Source organism: Limulus polyphemus, unplaced genomic scaffold (genome assembly GCF_000517525.1).
Source record: "Limulus polyphemus unplaced genomic scaffold, Limulus_polyphemus-2.1.2 Scaffold1454, whole genome shotgun sequence".
Lineage (NCBI taxonomy): Eukaryota > Metazoa > Arthropoda > Merostomata > Xiphosura > Limulidae > Limulus > Limulus polyphemus.
This window is the reverse complement of record NW_013667064.1, coordinates 45,724-69,421: the sequence shown is the minus strand read 5'-3', so window position 1 is coordinate 69,421 and position 23,698 is coordinate 45,724. Positions and strand designations below refer to the sequence as shown.

Sequence of the window (23,698 nt, the reverse complement as noted above, 5' to 3'; positions counted from 1 at the left end):
TCTTTCTGTATATAAATAACTGACATTTACAGCGTGATGGTCTCGTGATGATCAGTGCTGATGAAACTTGAAAGTAATATACAAATTACGTTTCAATACATGTACCTCACATTTACTAATATATTTTTAAAAGAAGTATTTATGTGGCGATAATGATTTATTCTGAATCGTGTAAGTTTCGTATATATTAGCAAGAACGAACATCGTCCCTGAACTACCAAAGGTGAATAAAGCTCCTTTACATTATCCAAAATATTGTAAAGTTGCTTTATTAATTCATGACACAAAATAATCGGAATATCTGTATGAAAGCAACTTTTTATCGAACTCGAAAGGCGCAAAATAATATAAGAAATTATTTTATTCTTTTTCTCGTAATATATTTCACTTTTACATCTCACTTTATATGTCTGTTTGCAAAACAGGTCTGTTAGAACCAGTGTTAAGGTACGAAAATTGGGTTTTATAACACACAAATCGAATGCACTCTGAAGATATTTTAAACTTCCGTTTTTTATTAACAGCCGCCGATTTAAAAACTATTTACGGCTTGGGAAGTGGAGTTTTAACAGCACTTCTTTCGAGAACGTAGGCAAAGTTGCTAAAGATAACATTTGTGACAATGTTGCTCACCTCGGCAGCATAACTTTGGCTAAGCTTGGAAAGAAAACTATTAAGAGGACCCAGCCCACTGAAAATCGTTTCCATTTTAATCGGACCACTGATAATTCTGAAAGCTTTGAGAACAGGGTAGTTTGCTGTCAAATTTGCGTGGAATTCTACAAAAGCTCTAACAGAAGTAATGTTAGTTTTTCCCTTCACTCGAACGCTGGGTATCACTCCATATTTCATACTGGAGTAATATTCCACCTGGTGACAAAAAAAATTATAAACCATGTTAGTCATATTTCAAGTAATACAACATAATTACTACTTCAAAATATAGTTCCTGATCTACGACTTTAAATAATATAACCTGAACGTTGAATTATAACGTCTGGTCTCACTGAGTTCCAAACGTGTGTAATGTTTAAAACTTCATCCGCCATTTTTGTTTCGCACACGGAAGAATAAGAAGAAATTATTTATTATGTTTTTGTAAATTTCATCCCATATTTTTATCTTTTCTAAAGAAATCATATGAGTTGCCAAACTAAACAGCATACTCGTAGATTTAATATAAAATAAACTGTCATTTGTGTAAATCTCCATGATTTTACTACAAATATTCATACTATATATGTATACGTTTTATAAATGCTTACATTGTATCTAAATCTGACATATGACGAATAAGAATGTTAATATGTATACTTATATATGCGTAGCCACACACACACACACACACACACATACATACATACACAAGATGCATGCGTATAAAAGTACTTTATGTTAAGTTTCATTTATTAACTAGAATAGTTCTTCGTCTTAAATATGACCCGATGTGTAGGTCATGTAATAAACAGATGATAGATCCGTTACCGTGTAGACCCTGTGACAAACAGATGCCACATCCCTTACTCTGTATGCCCTGTGACAAACAAATGCCACGTCCATTACCGTGTAGGCCCTGTGACAAACAGATGCCACATCCCTTACTCTGTATGCCCTGTGACAAACAGATGCCAGATCCATTACTGTGTAGACCCTGTGACGAACAGATGCCAGATCTAGATCTATTACCGTGTAGGCTCTGTGACGAACAGATGCCAGATCCAGATCTATTACCGTGTAGGCCCTGTGATGAACAAATGTCAAATCCAGATCCATTACCGTGCAGGCCCTGTGACGAACAGATGCCAGATCTAGATCTATTACCGTGTAGGCCCTGTGACAAACAGATGCCAGATCCAGATCTATTACCGTGTAGGCCCTGTGACGAACAGATGCCAGATCCAGACCTATTACCGTGTAGGCCCAACAAAGTAACGGATCTGGCATCTGTTTGTCACAGAGCCTACACGGTAATGGATGTGGCATCTGTTTGTCACAGGGACTACAGGGTAACGGATCTGGTATCTATTCGTCACCGTCACAGGGCCTACACGGTAATAGATCTAGATCTGGCATCTGTTCGTCACAGGGCCTACACGGTAAAATATATGGATCTGGTGTCTATTCGTCACAGGGCCTGCACGGTAATAGTTCTGGATCTGGCATCTGTTCGTCACATAGCCTACACGGTAATAGATCTGGATCTGGCATCTGTTTATTACATAACCTAACAGATGCCAGATCCAGAACTATTACCGTGCAGGCCCTGTGACGAACAGATGCCAGATCCAGATCTATTACCGTGCAGGCCCTGTGACGAACAGATGCCAGATCCAGATCTATTACCGTGTAGGTCCTGTGATAAATAGATACCAGATCCGTTGCCCTGTAGTCCCTGTGACGAACTGGTGGCAGATCCGTTACTGTGTAGGTCATGTAATAAACAGATGCCAGATCCAGATCTATTACCGTGTAGGTCCTGTGATAAATAGATACCAGATCCGTTACCCTGTAGTCCCTGTGACGAACAGACGCCATATCCGTTACCCTGTAGTCCCTGTGACGAACAGATGCCATATCCATTACTGTGTAGGCCATGTAATAAACAGATGCCAGCTCCATTACTGTATAGGGCATTTGACAAATTGAGAACAGATCCATTGTTACTCATAAGTCATGTGACGAACACGTTCATGACAGATCAATCATCGCGAAGGTGATACTATTGCATAAAAGTATATAACTTTACTGACTGTTAACAACTGAGGAGGGGGCAGCACTACAGAAAATCTGGAACATTTGTTCTTTACCAAGAATTTAAATGATTTACATGAAAGTCATGTGTTTATTAAAATATTTCCTAAAATAGTAGGCCTTTTTCGATTTACCCAATCGTCCCAACTCTGACGAGTCTTCGTATTTTATAACAAAATATAATAGATATTATGGTTACCATCGTCTCAGGGTTCAGATCGTTAAAGGTTTTTAGAAGCTTGAAAGTTATACACCGATACCAGATACCATCTCCTGCATCAGAATAAACAAAAGAAAAGCCCTTGATCGTAGAGCGTTCGAAGATTTTGTTTTGATTTTAATTTGTGGTTTTCCGTATTCCGAATCGGAAGATCTGGTTATTTTGACTGGAAATCATTTGAAAAATACTCGTAACAAAATAAGCTTACGATTTTGATCAAAAGAAGAGATCGACTTAGGAAAACAACTGATTATCAACTGATTAAAATTGAACAATGCTTTTTCTCAAAAAAAAAAAAGGAAAAAAAGAAGGTTGTAAGAGAAGTAATATTAAAAAATGAATAAAAACCATCATAAAGTTTTGCACAAACAAGATTAAACGTCTTTTGTTTTTACATATGCAGAATTTCCAAACATAAAAATAGATTAATGTATAAGTCACAATTTCTCTAAAGCTGTAATGATGAAATTGTCGGTAATTTTCCAACACCCCCAGAGATAAACAGTTGTAGCTGCGAGTGTGATAAAATTTGAGTAAAATGCGAGTAAAATTTGAACCTGGAATCTCTCACACTACGAGGGAATGCTCTACTACCTGAAGTAAAAGGTTAAATGACTTGCAATTCCCGGTTAGATACTTCTTTTGACGGTTCAGACTATCACACGGGTAAAACGTTTGCCCACATTTGTTGGTGTTTTTCAAGTTAAATATTTTTTTAATGAGGAAGATTCATAAACTATAACGTCTTGAAACATGTGGCCGACAGAAGATTACATAAAAATCTTCAGCACAAAAATATGTTTATAATTGAAATAAGAAGCTAATGGAAGAAAACACAAGAGAAATTCGGTATAAAAATACGAGATTAATGAAAGTCGAAATAAAGTTTTCAGTGCAAAATACGTTTCTGTATAAAATAAGAAGCTGATGGAAGATGCCGTACAACACTCAGTATAAAAATACGTTTCTATATGAAATGTGTACATGAAGGAAGATGACAAAATAATTCAGTGCAAAAACACTTTTCTGAATAAAATAAGAGCCTGGTACAAGACAACATAAAACATTCTGGTGCAAAAATATACACGTTCTGTGTGAAGATGGCATAATACATTTCAATATAAAAACACGACGTTGGTGGAAGATGACATAATACATTTAGTGTGAAGGTACGTTATTGTATGAAATACGAAGTTGATTGAAGATGAGATGGTCCATTTAGTGAAAATGCAAGTTTATTAGGGAATATTAAATACATAAAGTTCAATACAAAAGACCTTTGGTGCTACTATAGCGTGCTGTTTACACAGATACTATCATCATCACCGCCGTTTTCATGATTGACTAAAACATAATTTATTGCTAAATAATTTACGTCCACCTACGTTTTTGTTCAGCAAATAATAATAACTTAATAAGTTATATGTTCCAAAACAGTACCTTAAATGTAGGTTATAATTGGGCTAGTTTTGATTTTTGGAATTTACATAATTCCGATTATATTTGTCCCAAAAAATGTTATGTAATGGTATTTTGTACTTTATTAGTTTAAAAGCGTTATTTATGATAAATGGCGCCAATTGCATATAAACGAAAAATGATGATGACAGTATCTGTGTAGACAGCACGCTATACTGTAAATATATTTGTAGACCGAACGCTATAGTAGCACCAAACCATTTGTATGACATATGTGCTTAATGGAAGATGACATAACGAACGCCAATGAAAGACATTTTCTTTATAACATACGGAGCTGATAGAAGATGAACAAAAAATTTAGTACAAAAATACGTTTATCTGTAAGTTACAGCCATGATGGAAGATGACAAAATTTCAGTGCCAATATATGTTTTTGTGTGACATAAAAGATTGATGATGAGAAATTAAATTACAATTGTAACGCTACTTATATCTAAATCTTTGCTGCATTTATCTACATAAGTATACATTAACAACATACTTAAGATGAACATTAATAATTAATATATTATGTAAAAGGGAAGCTTGTTTGTTTGTTATGAATTTCGCGCAAAGCTACACGAGGACTATCTGCGCTAGCCTCCCTAATTTAGCAGTGTAAGACTAGAGTGAAGGCAGCTAGTCATCACCACCCACCACCAACTCTTGGGCTACTATTTTGCCAACGAATAGTGGGATTGACCGTCACATTATAACGCCCCCACGGCTGAAAGGGCAAACATGTTTGGTGTGACGGGGATTGCGAGTCGAGCGCCCTAATCACCTGGCCATGCCGGGCCAAAAGGGAAGCAAGAATTGGTAAATGAGTAAACCATAAATGTTAAAATATTACTAACAAATCAGTACTTACCTTAAGGTCATTAAAAGCCAAGGTACAATTGATTGTAATATTTCCGTAAGAGTACCTGGGTTGTGAGCAGTTACCCCATCGTTGTACTTGAGACAATCCGGTCATTTCGCCATCGTAATACTTAGAAGTGACTTTTACCGTTATAACAGTCACCTTATCTTTAATTTCGGTGGTGAAATTTGCAAGGGAGATTGGATCCATACGAAGATTTCGAATTTCATTTTGTAGGTTTATGTTCAACACTGTGTCTAGATAATTGTTGGAATCTCGATATGTAGCTCCTAGCGTTGTCCCTAGAGGAAGGAAAAATAATAATTATGAGAATTTATTCGGGAAATTACGAAGAAGATAGATGCAATGGATATTCTTTTAATGAGTTTGATAACGCACAGCCACTACATTGCACAGGGGAGAGTGTTGTCTAGTGTTCGTGCTTCGAAGTGGTAATCAAGAGATTGCTGGTGGACGTATGCTCGTGCCTAGTCGTTGCGTCCCCCAACAAGACACTAGCCCAAATTTGCTTTGATATACGCAGCTGAAAGTGGGTACCAGCTAAAAGCTAGGAAGGAGTTAAGATAAACTGACAAGCCTACTGACAAGAGTAATGGTGTGTCCCCAATCCCGTCCGTTTGGGCTAATCGTTTATAAAAGTATCAGTTCTCAATATTAGTAACCGTATTTTTAATACATTACAATAGTAAAAACATGCCATGTTTCGTTTTGAAAAGTGTTCATTTATTAACAACATTAATTATAAACGTTTCTTACTTAGATATATGCTCTATCGACAACTTATGACTGTTAACGTACACCAACAACATGTTTTAATGTTTCTTTACAACTCTATTTTAGGCGGAATGTTTTTTCATATTTAACAATGAAGAAGGGTTGTACATTTGAATGAAATTAAATATATTTTCTTCTCAAATCTTGGCTTACAACATTTCAGAGATAGAGAGACACTAAGCCTTTAGATTACCCGATTTGGGGGACGCTTATCAGCATGCCAAAATTATTTCTCTAATAATTAATATCCATATTTTGTGAAATGTGGTTAGGTTAAGTATTTGAAAAGTTGGAAAAGTGTGGTTAGGTCGGGAGTTTAGAAAGTTTAACTTTAAGCACTATGAAGGTATGCTAACCTGATGATAGGTGTGCTAGGTCGTTAAAGAAAAGTAAACACCAGAAGCCAAGAAGTGCAACATGTATACGTATATATTTTTGGTTATTCTATTTGAGAGAAGAAAAGTGCCACAATTCATCATTTCATACTCAAAAAAAAAGAAAGTAAATGAAAAAACAATCGTCTCGTGCCATTGGGGCTCGGGTCTATGCCAATGAAAACTCCATACCTACAGTATATCAGATATACCATTCAACGATGAAGACTGCTTTTATTTATAATTAAATGGTGTGTCCAAATTAAGGTAAATTTAAAGGCCTGTACATGTTGAAAATTTTTTTAAAAAAATGTCTTACCAATCGAAAAGAAGATATAAATATGTACTGGCTAAGAGACAAAAATCAATTCATTTTACAATTTATAATCACAGATCATTATCTTTAAGACTAAAAATGAACAGTAGAATTAACGATACTTTTATAATTTGTGTTGTGTGCGCCTGAGTGTGGAAGGATGTCAGGAACTAATTTATTTTTTCTTGTACACAGTCGTCACTTATCCCAATAAATAATTTCATAAAATATTACAAAGATTCTTATCAAATAAGGGAAGTACATACGCTTTGAAGATGCAAATATGTACTTACCTAACACCAGCAGCCCAACAAAATATTCCAACAGAGCCATCTATGGTTATTTTTCCTCCCTACAATGGTAAATACATTCATGATCATATTAAAAAGATATTCTGGGAAAGAGATGCTGCTAATTTGACATTACATAGAGGCAAAATACTATGTATGATATTATACGAATTAGAATATTAAATAATATTTTTAAATATATTGCTTACCAGAAGAACAAAAACTTATATTACCGAGAAAAAGTCAGTAAATACCTTGAACTTATTTACTCACTGAATACAGTTAAACTTAAAATACTTTTTAGCCACTTATATACACGACAGACAGTCACGTGATAAGTCTCTTGCACCACTGAAATGTTCCAGCTGAAGTGTTTACTTTATGATAGTTACGAACATTTCTGAGGAAAATATTACTGTGGAACCAGGTGTCCATGAGAGAGAGGAATAACTATCCTGCTTCCCACTAAAAACCGATACGAAAGCTCCAGATAACGCATTAAAAAATCTTGCTTAATCTAATTCAACTATTTCAAAGTTGTGCGTAGCAAACGACCTTCGACGTTAATCAGAATAAGCAAACATGATGTAATTCGTTATTAGCCTTTGAAATTTACCATGCGTACAACATCCTTAACCTTGAACAATTTTTTTTGTTATATTCTAATTAATTATGCTATTCTACCTCATTTTTCATAAATTTTAATTGAAATATTTATGTCGGTGAAAAAAACAACAACATAAAATGTAGTTGTTCGTTGTATTTTATATATAAATATGCAGATATTAGTGAAAGAGTTAGATACATGTTTTCTGATGTACCTCTCATTATTTCACATAATTATTTACATATATATAATATTCCAACGATTAGAAAAAAAAACGTATCACTTTGACTCTGCAAGTTCACCTCAAAGGGTGACTAAGATATTTTTACGATTCATAATGAGTTGGAGATTTTTCTCCCCAAAATATTTCGGAATAACCGGTGACGTATACTGCGTTGAATTCTAGTAAACCGCACTTTTCACGTATTATAAGAATTCTCTTTCTATTTGTGCTCTACGGATGTAATATAATTTTCTTTGTCTTTGTCCCGTGAAGACACGTTTTAGAAGATCCTTCTCTCAATCCCAGCAGCCTGTAAGTTTTATTGTAATATACCACAAACGAGAAGAAAATAAGTTTCTTAATGTGCGACCACCCTGAGTATTAAATCCCAAATACCTACAAAGGAAAGGCAGTTAAAACATAACATAATTACAGGTCGGCCAATAAGTGGAAAATACCAGTTAAAACATAACAAAATTACAGGCCGGCCAATAAGTGGAAAATACCAGCTAAAACATAACATAGTTACAGGCCGGCCAATAAGTGGAATATATCAGTTAAAATATAACATAATTACAGGCCGGCCAATAACTGGAATATATCAGTTAAAACATAACATAATTACAGGCCGGCCAATAAGTGCAATATGTCAGTTAAAACATAACATAATTACAGGCCTTTATTCAGTAGAAAACGCATAAAAGCAGATCACGCGCGCAACGTAAAACTTTGGTACTTAACGACAGTAAAATATATAAAGCACAAGTTTAAAATGTACACCTTATTTCAATATGTCTGTTAAATTATTTGAACTCGGCTTTGAATCCGATTATGTTATATATATGTCTGTGGTCCATTGATAAGTAACAGATAAATTCAAAAGTATCCATAAAATGCAAATTCTGGAAATATTACACAGATAAATCGAATATGGACTGCAAAGGAAAGAAACATACAAACACAAGAGGACAAAATCTTTATATTAAAAGTGTGATCAAGCATATTGCACTTATTGGCCGGCCTGTAATTATGTTATGTTTTAACTGACATATTGCACTTATTGGCCTTTTGGTTTTACATCGTGAGTTACGCTGCACGTAATAATATTCGTGTTTCAAAAACTCTATAGCCGCCCATTGTTGTTTTACTAAACAATTAAGTCCTTTTAATATGAACTTGAGAAAGTGAGCACTCAAACTCTAAGTCGCTAAAGAGTCGTTTGATATCAGACATAGTTGTAGTGTGTTCTGGTGATAAAAGAATTGCGTGGGCGAGGAAAGTACATAATGTAAATGGATTAGGCAGGGTTAGAGTAAATTAATCTATGAAACCTTTTTCTTTTCCTTACTATAGCCTATATCTTTGGGCAACAGCAATACTAAGCGTGGGTTGCGGGTATACCCGATTCAGTTTTATTACTCATCGGGATCTCTCTCATCCTACCCTCAAATTAAAATTATTTTAGTCAAGATTAGAGTAAATTAATCTATGAGATCTTGGGTGTGGTCAAATACATCAGTCGAAAAGGTTTATCTTCTGAGTCCAAAACTGTAATTATACCTCAAATCAGTCAAAAGATGACGGAGCTATGAACTAAATGTTTGTACTAGAAAAAAAAACTAAAATAAAGGTGAAACATTCGCCAAATTAAAATAAGCTATTAACGAATATATGAACCCCAGTGATTAAACGGAAAATACAAAGGCTTACAACGCTAGAAACCACGTTTCGATACCCGTGATGGGCATTAGAACATATAGCCCATGGTGTAGCTTTGTGTTTCAAAACAAACAAACAAGATCGATGAATATGAAAACAACGTTTCGGGCAACAGTCTTTTATCGGGTTTGCTGTGAGAAGAAAGGGTATAAGAGTAAAGAATGCGTAGATGAAGGCTTAAAAACATATTCTTAAACTAAAATACAAGAAACAAACGTATGAGAGGTACCACAAGAAATTAATTAGTTGAGGAAATTAGAGTAACTAATTAAAAAAATATGTAGAGCATATGTGCCTCCCAATCAGACTATAATATGACACACTCTCAGCTTAAAGCTGCAAATTATACATACAAATTAAATATTCAAATTATGTTTTACTGTGCCTTAGGGCTAATGATTGTCTTATTTTGTTTTCATGTGTCATTTTTTTCTTCTTATAGCCGGGAGACTCGAAAGATAGAAGTGGCCCGGGCCTTACTGGACCTCTGAGAGGGCCTGCATACGAACAATAAAAAATACCTATAATGAGAGAAAGAACTCGGGCCTTACTGGACCTCTGAGAGGGCCTGCATACGAACAATAAAAAATACCTATAATGAGAGAAAGAACTCGTGCACTGAGTAATAGTGAAAGGTGTGGATACTGAATATAAAATTATGATTTGAAGGTGTGAGAATTGAATATTAAGTTCTGGAAAAAGACAGTAAATTTGATATATTAGTTCAAAACAAAACTAAAATAAAGGCAACAAGTTTGGTTAAGAAAATGGCTTAATATAACAATTTTAAGTGGTCGAGCTAGTGAATAACAAAAATCAAAATAACACATTCATTGAATACAAATGTTAAGCAAAATAATGATCGTTATGAGAAGGCATAGGTCAGGGACAAGGAAAAGTTAATTAAAAGAATGATAATTCTAGCCGCGTGTTCCTTTTTCGTTGTTTTTTTTTTTCTTTTTTCTTATACCTCATTCCCCAGTGGCTTAACAGCAAGTCTAGAGACTTAAGACGATAACAATTCAATTTCTATACCCGTTGTTGGAAGACCACAGAAAGCTCATTGTGTAACTTTGCGTTTAACAACAACCAAACCAATCTTATACACGATCTTGGTTCCACGATAAGCCATCTAGCAATTGGACTCAAAGAATTTCTGAAACTGGGTGAAGGAAACCATTCCAATCAAACCAAACTTATACACGATCTTGGTTCCACGATAAGCCATCTAGCAATTGGACTCAAAGAATTTCTGAAACTGGGTGAAGGAAACCATTCCAATCAAACCAAACTTATACACGATCTTGGTTCCACGATAAGCCATCTAGCAATTAGACTCAAAGAACTTCTGAAACTGGGTGAAGGAAACCATTCCAATCAAACCAAACTTATACACGATCTTGGTTCCACGATAAGCCATCTAGCAATTAAACTCAAAGAACTTCTGAAACTGGGTGAAGGAAACCATTCCAATCAAACCAAACTTATATACGATCTTGGTTCCACGATAAGCCATCTAGCAATTAGACTCAAAGAACTTCTGAAACTGGGTGAAGGGAACCATTCCACTCAAACTTATACACATATATTGTCTCCTACTCTTATAATATTACACTTCTATAAGGATGCAATGAATGATTTACTATGAAGATAGATTAACGTATTGATTGTATTTTATCATGTTGCATTAGTTACCGCATCACTCTTTGTGATATCTGTTTTAGTTCGGTTATGTAATGAACTAGATAAGGTATGTTAGTGAAATCTATTGATGAAAGTCGTTGCTTTACCTTTACCTTTTAACTACCCTTCAAACCCTAAGATTTTAGGAATGAAGTAGTACTAGGTAAGACTGAGATTAAGTTGAAGGTGGTGATGATAAATTGTTGTTAAGATTATGTGCAGGAGAATAGACTACGTTTTACAAAAAACTAGTGGAATCTCGTGGTTTCAAACATACCCAGGAGTATATTTAGAAATATCATATGAGAGAAAGCAAATTGTGAAATTTGGTTTATTTCATATATTCACGCAAAGTTACAACACTTACTCCCAATTCTTGCACTACTTTAATTGAATAGTGGATTTGACCATCACTCTGATAACACACCCACAACACTAAAGTGTAAAGCGTGATTTTGGCAATAGGTTTATAGTCTGGCAAGCAAACACTTGACCATGCCTAGAACACATTGTGAAGTAATTATTAGGTGACTATGTTACTTGATAGTGTCACAGTTGGAATATCTGGTAATCTCACGTGTAATGGGCAGTTATCGTATGGAAACTACCGAGTTACATATAGTATTTACTTAAATGCCAGGAATATGTCATTAGAGGCATTAACACAGAGATCGTCAACTCAAAGAGAATAAGGAAAACGAAGAAATAAAATACATTTATTGATTCTATTATATACAAGGTTACTTTGAAAAAGAATTATTACACGTCAACCACTAAATCTAGTTCATACCATAATAATTGTGGTTCATGAAACTTGATGTAAATGGCATTTCAAGTTCAACTCTATCTATTGTATCCTAGATGGGACTTTGCTTCGGGAAATACTACATATTGCAATAACTATCCCCTGAAAGTTTGTACCAGTTTGGCAATGTGTCCGTGTCAATTTCTTACGGTGGGGCAAGCCCTCTCTAAAGGTGACAAATACTAGTAAAATTTGGTACGAGTTGATGGACAACACACTTGGACCTCTTTATTTGGTTTGAAAGTGCTGTATAATTCTTGCTATATTTGTCTCTTTCAGATATTTTGAAAGCTTTTCCAGCCCCAGAAGCCAGTTTGAGTACAAACAATAAAAACACAATTTTGTATATTGTCCAGTTAACATACATGACTACCACTAGATAATGTGCACGCTAAACGATTAATTTGCGAAACTACATTATTCAACAGAAAATATATAGATTATCAAAACACTTTACTTTTATGTGCATAATGACTATTAAATATGCGCATTTTCTAAATAAACACAATCATCATAACATATATATATAATTAAGTAAACATATTATTTATGAAGCATTATATACGGACTTTTCTCTACGTTAAAATACTTTTATTTGCGAGCTTTCGGCCCTTAATGTACTTGGTTCTTAGATAACTCGTTAATTTTGACAGTGAGAATAAAATACTGACAGATTGAGGTTCTAAAACGTAACTTAAGTACATTGTTGCTCGATGAAGGCTCCGGTAAGAGGACCGAAAGTTCGCAAATAAAATTATTTTAACGTAGGGAAAAGTTCACGTATAATTCTACATTTTAATTTACCTATGTTATGAGTACAAAAAAAAACACAATTAAACATATTATTGTTGAAATATGCATATATCTTCATATAGGTTTGAACTTGAAACAGCAATCTTCTAAGAGCTCTTAGATAATTCCATAATGTTGACTGAGAATATGCATAAAAATACGCAGACTGAGGTTCTAAACCATAGTAGAAAATTATTAGTGGCTCAAGCTGAAAGGTGGCACATCTGTCTCTCCTACTGATAGAAAACATGTATTTGGAAAAAAAATACAGATGTCTCTTCCAAGTAAGCAATAGTTACGAGCTTTCCCTAAAGGAAGTGGGAAGCTGGCAACAGGTACTGAGCATAGTTGATTTCTTATTTTTGGAGGGCTTCTGAAGACATTGACTTAACCGAGTAAAACCACTAGGTCAAATCATTTAGAACCTTTGTTACAGGAAGTATTTGACTATAATTAGAAAAATGGTATTTTAAATTTTTATTGTTAAATTTTATGTTACAAACTTGTAAAAGTTCAAAGTTTGAAACTATTTATTCTCCGTTTTGCATTAGCCAATCAATTTCACAACTATGTGACAAACAGTATTCCCTGTTTAAATTCTTCTTGATTCTAAAGACAATATCATGAAAATTAACTTTTCATTGTGATTAATTTACCTCAAAACAAGTAAATTAAACTTTGTAGAATGGACGGCAACTGCCTGTTTCGAAAGTCTTTCGGAAACTTCGTCCTCTACACTTGTCTCTTACAACAAGCAGTTGCCGTCAATTCTACAAAGTTTCATCATGAATACTCTGCCTAAACAATCTATCAAAGAATAAGTAAAATAAAGATTTCATTCTTCTTTAGAATTCTTGTGGGCTTATGTTATTAAGTCACAGCAGTCATATGACTGATTCTCCAAATTAGATGATGTTGGTTCCATATTGAGTTACTTGAGAGTGAAGGAGATGGTGTATTTTTGTTAATTTACTGCTTTTTTTAAATACACAGTGCAATTATCTCAGGATTTTGAAGATAAAGTCATAATGTTTATTTCCAATTATCATATTTTCTAACCACAACTGCTTTAACCATATAGGAAATTAAATCTGTGTTTCAATGGTATTATCTCTGGGTAAATTGATTTTGATTACTTGCATTTTATTGTTAGCTTTGTTGTTTGTTCTTATTTAACATTGTGCCTTTACTACACCTACATGTGAACAAGTAATAAACACTTTGTAAATGTAAAATGACGTAGGGATTGCAATGCCAAAAAGAATGCAAACAAGAATATAGGGATGATACAGCTAGCTATACATAGATCAACCCTACATGACTTCCAATATTAAAATTTAATGTGACACTGCAAAATACCCGTATACAAAATGGTTACGAGATTGGTCAATTCGACCGACCTCGCAGTAAGAATTTGTAATAATCAAGACGTTTTGACTCAACTTGGTATTCCTTGTACGTAAATCCTAGCGTCTAAGTTACACTACACTGATGCTAACCCTGACATAACCACAATATTATGATAAACAAACTGTATACCAATAGCCAGGAATATATAACTTCCAAATGCTGTAATTTTAAAGTCAAGTATGCATTTTACAGTGTAAAATTTAATTTTAATACTGAAAGTCATGTAGGGATGATCGCTAGCTGTATCATCCCTATATTCTTGTTTGCATTATTTTTGGCACTGCCATCCCTGCATCATTTTATAATTACAAAATGTTTTTTATTACTCTTTTTGTGACATTTTTTCCCCTGACTGAAAGTTAGTGTATTCTATATATTTGTGTATTGATTTCTTATTTATTCCTTCACTTCTCATATAATAAAGTATCCACCACACAGCTAATCAGATTTTGATGAATTCGGTCCTTCTTGGAAATTGGCAAGAGAGATTTCATGTCACCATTTCCAAGATAAAGGCATTCTTTTCTTTAACTCCAGCTAAAATGAGGGTATTGATTGATAGTGACAGTACAATTCCTACAGACGTAGTGTGTGAAGCTGAATGTTCATATTTGCAGGAAGAAATAGCTGTATCTTCTGCCTCACTTATTGATTTAGATATGTAAACAGATTAACTTAGTCCTCATGAACAGAAAAATTTACATACAGCTGTATCTTTTTTTCATGCTTCATGGATTTCAAATCTGAAAAAAAGATTCTGAATAGCAGAGTCAAGTAGTTTATTTCTACCAGTCAGTGCCTGCTGGGACATAATATTTCAAAATTTAGCAGGCTGCCCAGAGGAGTTTGTTTTTCGTGACCGGGGCTTAATATGAATTTACAACATTCTGCTTGGATGGCTAGTTTCCATTCCCCAGTGGCTGCTCACATGATTGAAATATTCAAATAGCTTTAGCTACAATTTGGAGCACATTCAACTCTATGGTTCTCTTCAACATATCTGAAACAATGCCAAATGAAATCACTAATCATATATCACAAGCTGAATGACAAAATATTTGCATTTCGGGTCAAACATGATCATCAGATGTCTCATTTTAACCAAGATTATTTTTAACAATGTTACTTTATTACAGCTATATTATAAATTCTGAGTATCCTTTCTTTTTAGCAGTGGGCATCCACTCTCCTTGTTGGCTAATGATCATGAATATTGTTAAAAGACTAACTTTAAACAACCTAAAGTAACAATTTGTTTAGAAATCTGAGTTGTGTAGATGAGAAATGTTTCTAACTTGAGGAAGATAAAACATGTCTGTAATTTTTTTCTTTTTACATCTCTGATTTTAAACCCAAAATGGACAAATTAAAATGAATGTGAAGGAAAAAAAACTGGTTGACATCTTTTATCACAAAAGGCCTACTGGTTTCCAAAACTTCACTTTTCAACGTTTAAATGTTAATTTTCAAATTCTTATAGTACATACACCATTATAATGTTTGTAGGATAAAACTCTTGAAGAAGTCCTATCCAGTTCTAATATAGAGAATATTCTGGAGATGTCATGTTATATTTAGTTCAGATAAACTACAATTTTTTTTTGTAGTCTGTGAAATCAAAATGTACTAATTTACTATAAGATTATAAAGCTATTGCACACTTCAAAATAATTTCTTCCATATTTTACAGCCTTTTGTTTTTACAACAATAATGATGTTTTTAGTTTGATTTTGCACAAAACCAATGAGAATTTCTTTCATCATTTCACCAAATAAATGATAGTCTGTATTTAATGCAATATCAATTTTTATTAATGTCTGTAAGCTGAGGTCCAATGCTTTACTGGCTTTAACATATTCTATGCAGAATGTGTTTTACACTTCAAAACCAGAGTTTCACTCCAATCAAACTTTCCTGGGCTTATAAAACCAATTCTGGAAAACATACATAACTTCAAATATAAACAATAGTTTTTGTTTTGCTATTTTCAGTACATAGATTAATATTTACTGAAACAATATGAATTTTTTTTATTGTACCTTTATTATAAAACATTATTCAGCCTACAGTTTCAACTTAAAAACCTCATTCACTCCTGTAATTCCTTCTTTTTCTTTTTCTTCTTCTTCTTAGGAGAAGGCTCTAAGGTGTCTGCCTCTACTTCGCCATTAGCTAGTGAGTTGGACTGGTCCAATACTCCATATTCCACTGTGCTCTCCAAAAATGAAGACTGGTCATCTTGTAGGTGTTTTTTCTTCTTTTTCTTTTCTTTCTTTGAAATATTAATGCTTTCCTCTTGAGTTGTATCCATGAAAGATGACTGCTCTGTTGCACTCTGCTCAAGCTCACGTTTTCTTTTCTTTTTCTCTTTCTTTTTTTGTTTTTTCAAAACTGCTTCTTGATGAGCAGAAACCTGAAAAATACAATTACTTTGATACAGTTACTACAATAAAAATTTCAAAAATTGAGCTGTGTTTTAAAAATTGTTAATGATTCTTCCATATTTCAATCTAATATCATACCTACTTGTTTAGGTTGACAAGTGACACTGTCAAAACTATTTTTGTTTACTCATGACCATGTTTGCACTAACTATTTAAAATCCTAATATTTTCACACACACACAGATATCAATAAAAAATATATTTAGGGTACATGTTACCAGAAGAAGAAAAAAGGATATGTTCTTCATTTCTACCGTTATAAATTCATATTTATTTGTGCTATTTTTAATGTCATTTCTATTAGGCTACCATTTTGCAGTTTCCCTGTATAACATACAGAAATGTTCCCTATATATGCTATTTTCCAATCCTGACATTAGGTGGTACCATTATTTATATTTTTAAAATTTCGATACAAAAACTAACTTTTCACAGAAAGTTAAACAAGGTAGAACAACACATGTCCTAAAATAAGAATGATTAAGGAAATCTGCCTGGTTACATCACGATCATAGAAAAGGTATGTTTTGCACCATGTGCCTTGAACATTTCTAGTCTTGAAGGCTGTAAAAACAAGAGTATCAAAGAGACCACATACACTCACCCCACTCTTTTGAGATTGCATTTTTTTATATTGGATAACGTCAAATTTCACCTTCAAAAACTCAGAAAATCTTTCTCAGATCCAGAATGATCAATGATTTGGATTATTTTTTTGTAGTGTGATGAGGAGTCTCAACCTTAACATGCCCGTGAAATTTGGTACAAATCCTGTCACACCTTACAGAATTATTAACCAAAAACTGCAAAAATGCCCCATCTCCAGATCCAGATTTGAGGAGGTCTGCCCCATACTGACTTCCCATCATATGTAAAGTTTTGTGTACATCAGTCTGTTAGTTTTTGAGATACACACGAGAAAACACAGACACACATAGACCCAATTGCAATATCCTCACCCTCCCCTATGGGTAAGTTTAAGTGCTAATTTGAAAAAAAAAACAAGTTCAGTAACTTATGCTTTTCATACTTATTTATTTTAGATGGCAATGCATGTATTGGTTCTTAGGGCCTTGACTCAGAATTATAATTGGTAATTGAAAATTTAAATTATCTGTCCAAGACCTATTATGTGAGACAAGAAAAACAACAACAATGACCTGCCCTCTAAATATAACAATTACAATAAAGTTTCTCCATTTTAAAAAAACATTTCCTGAGTGACCTGACACCACAACTGCTTAGTCTTGATGTGCATTTACAGTCATAGATTTCAAACTTTCAAATGCCTATCATGTGCATCAAAAAATATTATGCTTGCAGCAAACATAAAACAATTAAGAATGTTTTAAGTAACGAGAAAATTTGGTAAGTGATAAGATATATGTGTGTATAATTTACAGAAACAACTGAGGTTTACTGGTTCAGATCACATGAAGCCATAGACATATTGAACAAATGTAATTCCCACTTGAAAATAAGCTGTAGGAACAGCATGAAAATAAAGCTCAAAGATCAAATTAAGTTACAGATAATAGTTTAATAATAAAAGGAAAAGTACACAAACTAAACAGTTCAGATCACCATAAAGCTAATTTTCAATTCTGAAAGACTAGTAAATTTACTTCGGGATTTTATATTTGACAAAAAGAGGGTCTACAAAAATCCAAGAAATAATATCTTTCCCTTTTCTCTTACCTTTTTCCTCAATTAAAATACAAAGTTCTTTTTTAACTACAAAAAGCATAAATGAGCATAAATCATATAAAGAGTAAACATGTATCAGAAATTTTGTTCCTTTGGTAGAAGCAATTACTCTTGGCTCATTAGTATAAATAATCAAACAAAAACACCCCTTTTTCTCTTTTCTACAACTATTTTGTATTTATTTCCATAACCAATTTTCACTTATTTTTAAAATCATTGCTAAAGGAAAAAAAAGAAAAACAACTTTATTTTGGCAGTTTGGTTGATCTAGACATGGTCATATGATTCATTACAATTAACTCATCAATATGATTATTTCACCATATTATAAGGTTTTGTTTCCTAGTGGATTTTTTACAAATTACCCAATAAATGGTAATATCTAATATTTCCAATTTGTTTTATAAACATTGCAAATATATTACCTTTTATATAAACAAACTAAATGCCTCAAAGTTTACAAGTCTTTGAAATGCATAAAGTTACACATACCTCTTCTAGTGCATTCTTCATTACATCAACATTTTTACGAGGTAATTCTCCAGTCTCATAAAACTTTAACCTTTCCTCCACTTGTTCCTTGAGCTTGTTCCCAAAGATGTCAGAAGGAATTTCTGTAAAATGAAACATAAATATTAATAAAAATTTGAAATGGGAACAAACAGAAATTAGTTGCATAAATTGGGCACTAAAACACAGCTAATTCACAATGTAATAAATTACAAAATACAAATGAAAAGTTTTGGAAACTACAGTAAAAATTAAGTTAAATGTTGTGCAATAAGTTTTCATATACATAACTGTAACACATGATCTCTACCTTAACCAAAGGTGCCTTGGTTGCAAGAAGCAGACGTAAAAAAAATCCTGAATTTATCTAATTTTGGTGAAATTTATGTAGGATGTAAAATATGATGAAATATGAAGATTACAATTTAAAACTGACCAAGTTATGACTGGCAATATTATAATCAGTTAATGACAGTATTTCTTGCTGTTTAGCCAATGGGTCTATTATGTGAACCTTTTCCTTCCTCCTCTGTCATTACATCTGTTTTTTAGACCAGAGACCAACAAATCTTCAGTAGATGTCTCCAAGCCCTGCTGACTGTAACTGGTACTTTGTTGCTCTTTAGCATGTCATCATCTATCACTATTATTCCCTTGGTTACCTGCACATGCAAGGTTCTGAGATGTTTGACTTGCAATTTGTGCAGTCGTTGTGGATGTGATCAAACCTTTTGACAGCTCTTTTTTGATGCAAATCCACTTATTAAGTCCAAAGACTTTGTGACAGCACTCAAAAATAGGTTTGGTGTTCATGAAGATAGTAATGACAGTAGTAATAACCTTCCACAAAGTCAGAAGATCAAGAACTAGGTTCCCAACCACATACAGTGAAGATAGGTCACATAATTTCACTCAAGAATAAAAAAAGAAAGAAACAACCAATTTGTATGTGTGACTGTTGCTGGTACGTTGGTGTGGCCACTACAAACCATGTTTCCGACTGTAAATGAAATAAGTAAGTGTCATATGGATTGCATATTTGGGTACAGCATATTCCAGATTTTCCAACAATGTATTTAACACCTTCAAGGAACAATTATGGCTTGTCATCTAAATACACTACTTTGCCTTTGGATGAGGAACAGATCCTATGTTAATTATAAAATGATAAAATTTTTCTAATCTGTCTCTCAGGTGTATAAACTCATTAACAAACGACTTTTTAGGTCTAAACAAGTCTGACTTGCTTTCAACATCAGGCCTCTAACTTGTCTCTTTGGTGTTGTTGTTTCAAACATGAGTTGATTCAATTTCAAAGAACTTTCACTCATTGTTCAATTTCTTAAGCATTTGATTTGTGAAGGATAAATGTATTATTATTTACACTAAAAGTGTATAACTTATTGCTTGATATGTTAGCTAAGTTATAAAAAGAAAATTGTCATAATTGCCCTTTATAAGTTCACCTGAATTCCAAGTTCAATGAATTAAGTAATAAATGTTTGGTGGTTGACAGTTTTCACATTGGAAAATGATACGACAATTATTTCAGTTTCAAATTACACAGTTCGTGATTATATATTTTTTAAATCTTTAATTTAATTATTTATATGGTTAATGTCTTCTTTAAATCTTGTTATAAAAAAAGTCTTTCATTAGAGCTAAATCAAAACTACATTAAATTCTATTTTTGTGGGGACTGACCAAAGAAGGAGCACTGGTGTCTAATTTCAGTCAATAATTTTCAAAATTTAGCATTAATTGTCTAATGTACAGGTTCCCACTGTAGGAAGTGTAAACATATATTATTCCTAATTTTTTATTCTTATCCTCTGAATAAAAAAAGTTTTTTTTCTATGGTGGATTTATTGAAAAGAGGGTATAATAATTTACTCTTAACAACTTTTACTACATTCGAGGAGGGTCTATCTTAAATAATAATAATAAACAGATACTTGGCATTAAAACATAGTTGATAAATCAAATTGTATTATATATATATAAAAAAATTAATCAATCTCCTCTAATATGAGAATTTTGACATTTGCTCTCTAGGTCTTCCATCTTCTCTATTTCATTGATTACCTCTCCAACACGACAATTATTTATTATAATATAGATATTACTCAGGCAAAATATAATATTTTACAGCCTTCAATCTTTACAGAGCCATAAACTAGAAAAATGGACCCACTTGCTGTGCTTACTTCTTACATTCCCTCTTTCACAAACTGCCACTAGTTCTCTCTGATGGTTAATACCATATTACTTATAACCAATAGAAAGCTAAAGTTTTAATTTATGAAATGAGTTATTATATTACACTGTTTTCTAAACAGAGAATTACCTATTTTGCTTCCAGTTCAATGAGAAACACATCAACAGGCTTAACAGAATTTTTAACAGCTCTTATTGCACAGTTAGAAAGCCAGAAAAAATTTGATAGGTATTGAACATTGTCTGGTTTTTATATGTTATTACTCTGTGTTTTTCAGGCGCATTATTGAAATAAATAAAAAAATATTTATTTCAGTAGTACCATTAGTATAAAAAGTAGGTTTAAGTTTCATCAGCAGTCAACAACAAAAATAAGACCTAGGTAAGTACTATATTTCTTGTTTTTAATGTATATTCTACATTTATTATTATAAAAGTAACCAAAATCTAAAAATAAGAAACTTAATGGAATAAATAAGGGTAGATTAGGTAACATACAGAAAAAAATAAGAATTTTTCCTGAGGTACACTAATGAATAGCTTGCATGTTACTTAAATTGATAGTGTAACATGAGCTTCATGTTAGCCAAGTGAATTACAACTTGTGTAGTAGGACTAATAGTAAGACATGGTTCAAAGGGCAATAAAACAATAAAATTAAGTATAAACAGATGTAGACCATTATGAGCCTTAAGATATTTAGGATAAACAATTGTATGTTTTCTGTTGCAATCTACAGTTATTATGGAAAAATAAAAAGGTTAATTTACTTTTGTATTTTCTTATAGTGGGTACAAGGTCAATCTATTTAATAGAGCTACAGTAGAGAAAATAACAAATATAAAGTTTATTGAAAGAGACATTTGATATTTATTTAGAAGGTTTTATAGATTACACAGATGATATTTAAAATTTTCAGATGAAGAAAAGTACTTTCAATCTTAACACGAAAATCACTTTGCACTTGGAGCAGTCAACACTGATTCCTTATATTCACAGAAAAATCTTTAGTAAAAATACTTAATTAAAATACCTGATTTTTTGTGTACAATTTGTACTTTATACTTGAAAGCTTGCAAAATTTTGTGAACATATTAAAAGTTATTGTATGGAAATTCTGATAGTTATTTTGTGGTTACAAGGTCAGTCACAACGACCAACCCCATATGAAAAGAGTTAACCAAGACCAACAGTGCCAGAAATCCATCTTACACTACAAGTTAACCAAGACCAACAGCATCAAACAGCCATGTTTCAGTAACAGTACAAGAGTTAACTGAGACCAACAGCACCAGAAATCCATGTTACACACTACCAGTATAAAAGTTAACTGTGACCTACAGCTCCAAACAGCCGTGTTACACTTGTAATGCAAGGTTTAACCAAGATTAACAGCAACTAACACTAAGTAGGTTAATTTTCCTCTGGAAAAAAATTGTAATGCAGTGTTTTCAGTACAAGTACCAAATTAAAATCTTAAATGATTTGCAAGTTTATGACCTTTATGTTGATTGCAGATTGATGTAAAATAAAAAGAATGCATCAAAACAACTTTGATGAGCTTTTTTATAATGGAGTTACTGCACTCTAAACATGGGACCTCTAGACACTAGAAAGAGAAGTGAATATAGATTACAGTATATTTGATAAAAAAAACAATATATGTTGTTTTGTACTCAAACCATGCATATTTATGCTAATATGAGCAGAAAAATAAATTACATGCTTAGTACATAAATGTATTGAGGGCTTTATTAGTTATTGGTGTCCTATAATAAACTGTATGAATAAACAAAATATGCATCAGCCCTCCACAATAGGAAGTTCACTAGTAGTTTTGTGTGCATTACAAAAGCAATGAAACATTTGATCAAAAATGCTGATCTGTTGGGAACAGTTTGTAAGTGTTATGAAATGACAGCTTCTAAAATGCCAAAGATTCACAGCAGTGTTATGGAGTAATAAATTAGAGCATTCTTGTATACCTTGGCCATATCTCAATATATAACACTTGATGTTAGCAGTTATGCTATTAACTCTTTCAGCATGGGCTTGGTCCCTGGGACTGACCTCGTAACCGCTTTGTGCTTGTTATAGTTTTCATGCTGTAACCTTTAAATCTGCAAGCGATTGTTAACAAAATTTGGTACATTATCAGTAAACATTACAATGCTTTCACGTGCAAAATATCGAATTTTTTTTATTAAGTCTTAAGGTTTGTATTCTCGTGCCTTTTTTTTTCTTTTTTGCATGTTACCTATCTAACATGCAAAGTAATTTTCATTTTAAGATTAAAAATACTTTTATGCATCAGAAAATTTTCAAATTTCACATGCAAAATCTTTATAATGTTCAGACAATTATCAAAAATTTCTTAAGAAAAATTTTTATATTTTATATATCTTTAGTAATGAATTTCTGTAAGAGTTTGGTAGGTTTAACCAATCTCGTAACCACCATAAAAAAAATTAGAAAATAAATTTAAATTATGCCTCTTTCATTCTAGAATGA

At 32.8% G+C, this 23,698-nt stretch overlaps 3 protein-coding genes across 9 annotated transcripts in view; all 3 read right to left on the bottom strand.

The window, feature by feature from the left end:
* Positions 1-342: 342 nt before the first annotated feature.
* Positions 343-7,631, bottom strand: LOC106463657. Of its 2 annotated transcripts, none has more exons than XM_013923709.2 (4): positions 7,279-7,631; positions 7,073-7,131; positions 5,304-5,596; positions 343-870 (listed from the first exon to the last, which is right to left on the bottom strand). In XM_013923709.2, the coding sequence occupies exons 2-4, from the start codon at positions 7,110-7,112 to the stop codon at positions 544-546; spliced, it is 660 nt and encodes a 219-aa protein (XP_013779163.1). In that variant the 5' UTR covers positions 7,113-7,131; positions 7,279-7,631; the 3' UTR covers positions 343-543. The 2 variants fall into 2 exon arrangements, with proteins under 2 accessions (XP_013779163.1, XP_013779165.1); XM_013923711.2 differs by having other exon boundaries at positions 7,324-7,342.
* On the bottom strand, positions 877-4,300 carry LOC111086812. Of its 6 annotated transcripts, none has more exons than XM_022391205.1 (3): positions 2,246-4,300; positions 1,559-1,903; positions 877-1,519 (listed from the first exon to the last, which is right to left on the bottom strand). In XM_022391205.1, exons 1-3 carry the CDS (start codon positions 2,656-2,658, stop codon positions 1,432-1,434), a joined length of 846 nt encoding a protein of 281 aa, XP_022246913.1. In that variant the 5' UTR covers positions 2,659-4,300; the 3' UTR covers positions 877-1,431. The 6 variants fall into 6 exon arrangements, with proteins under 6 accessions (XP_022246913.1, XP_022246915.1, XP_022246917.1 ...); XM_022391207.1 differs by having other exon boundaries at positions 877-1,472; positions 1,629-1,903; XM_022391209.1 differs by having other exon boundaries at positions 877-1,876; positions 2,264-2,318; positions 2,487-4,300.
* An 8,466-nt stretch (positions 7,632-16,097) lies between the features above and the next one.
* Positions 16,098-23,698, bottom strand: part of LOC106463656 (nucleolar protein 56-like) — a 51,338-nt gene continuing 43,737 nt past the window's right edge. Inside the window, exons 9-10 of the mRNA XM_013923707.2 lie at positions 18,953-19,074; positions 16,098-16,722 (exon numbers count right to left, since the gene is read on the bottom strand). Of these exons, the coding sequence (XP_013779161.1) occupies positions 16,399-16,722; positions 18,953-19,074 (446 nt within the window). The 3' untranslated portion in view covers positions 16,098-16,398. The remainder of the gene's footprint in view (positions 16,723-18,952; positions 19,075-23,698) is intronic.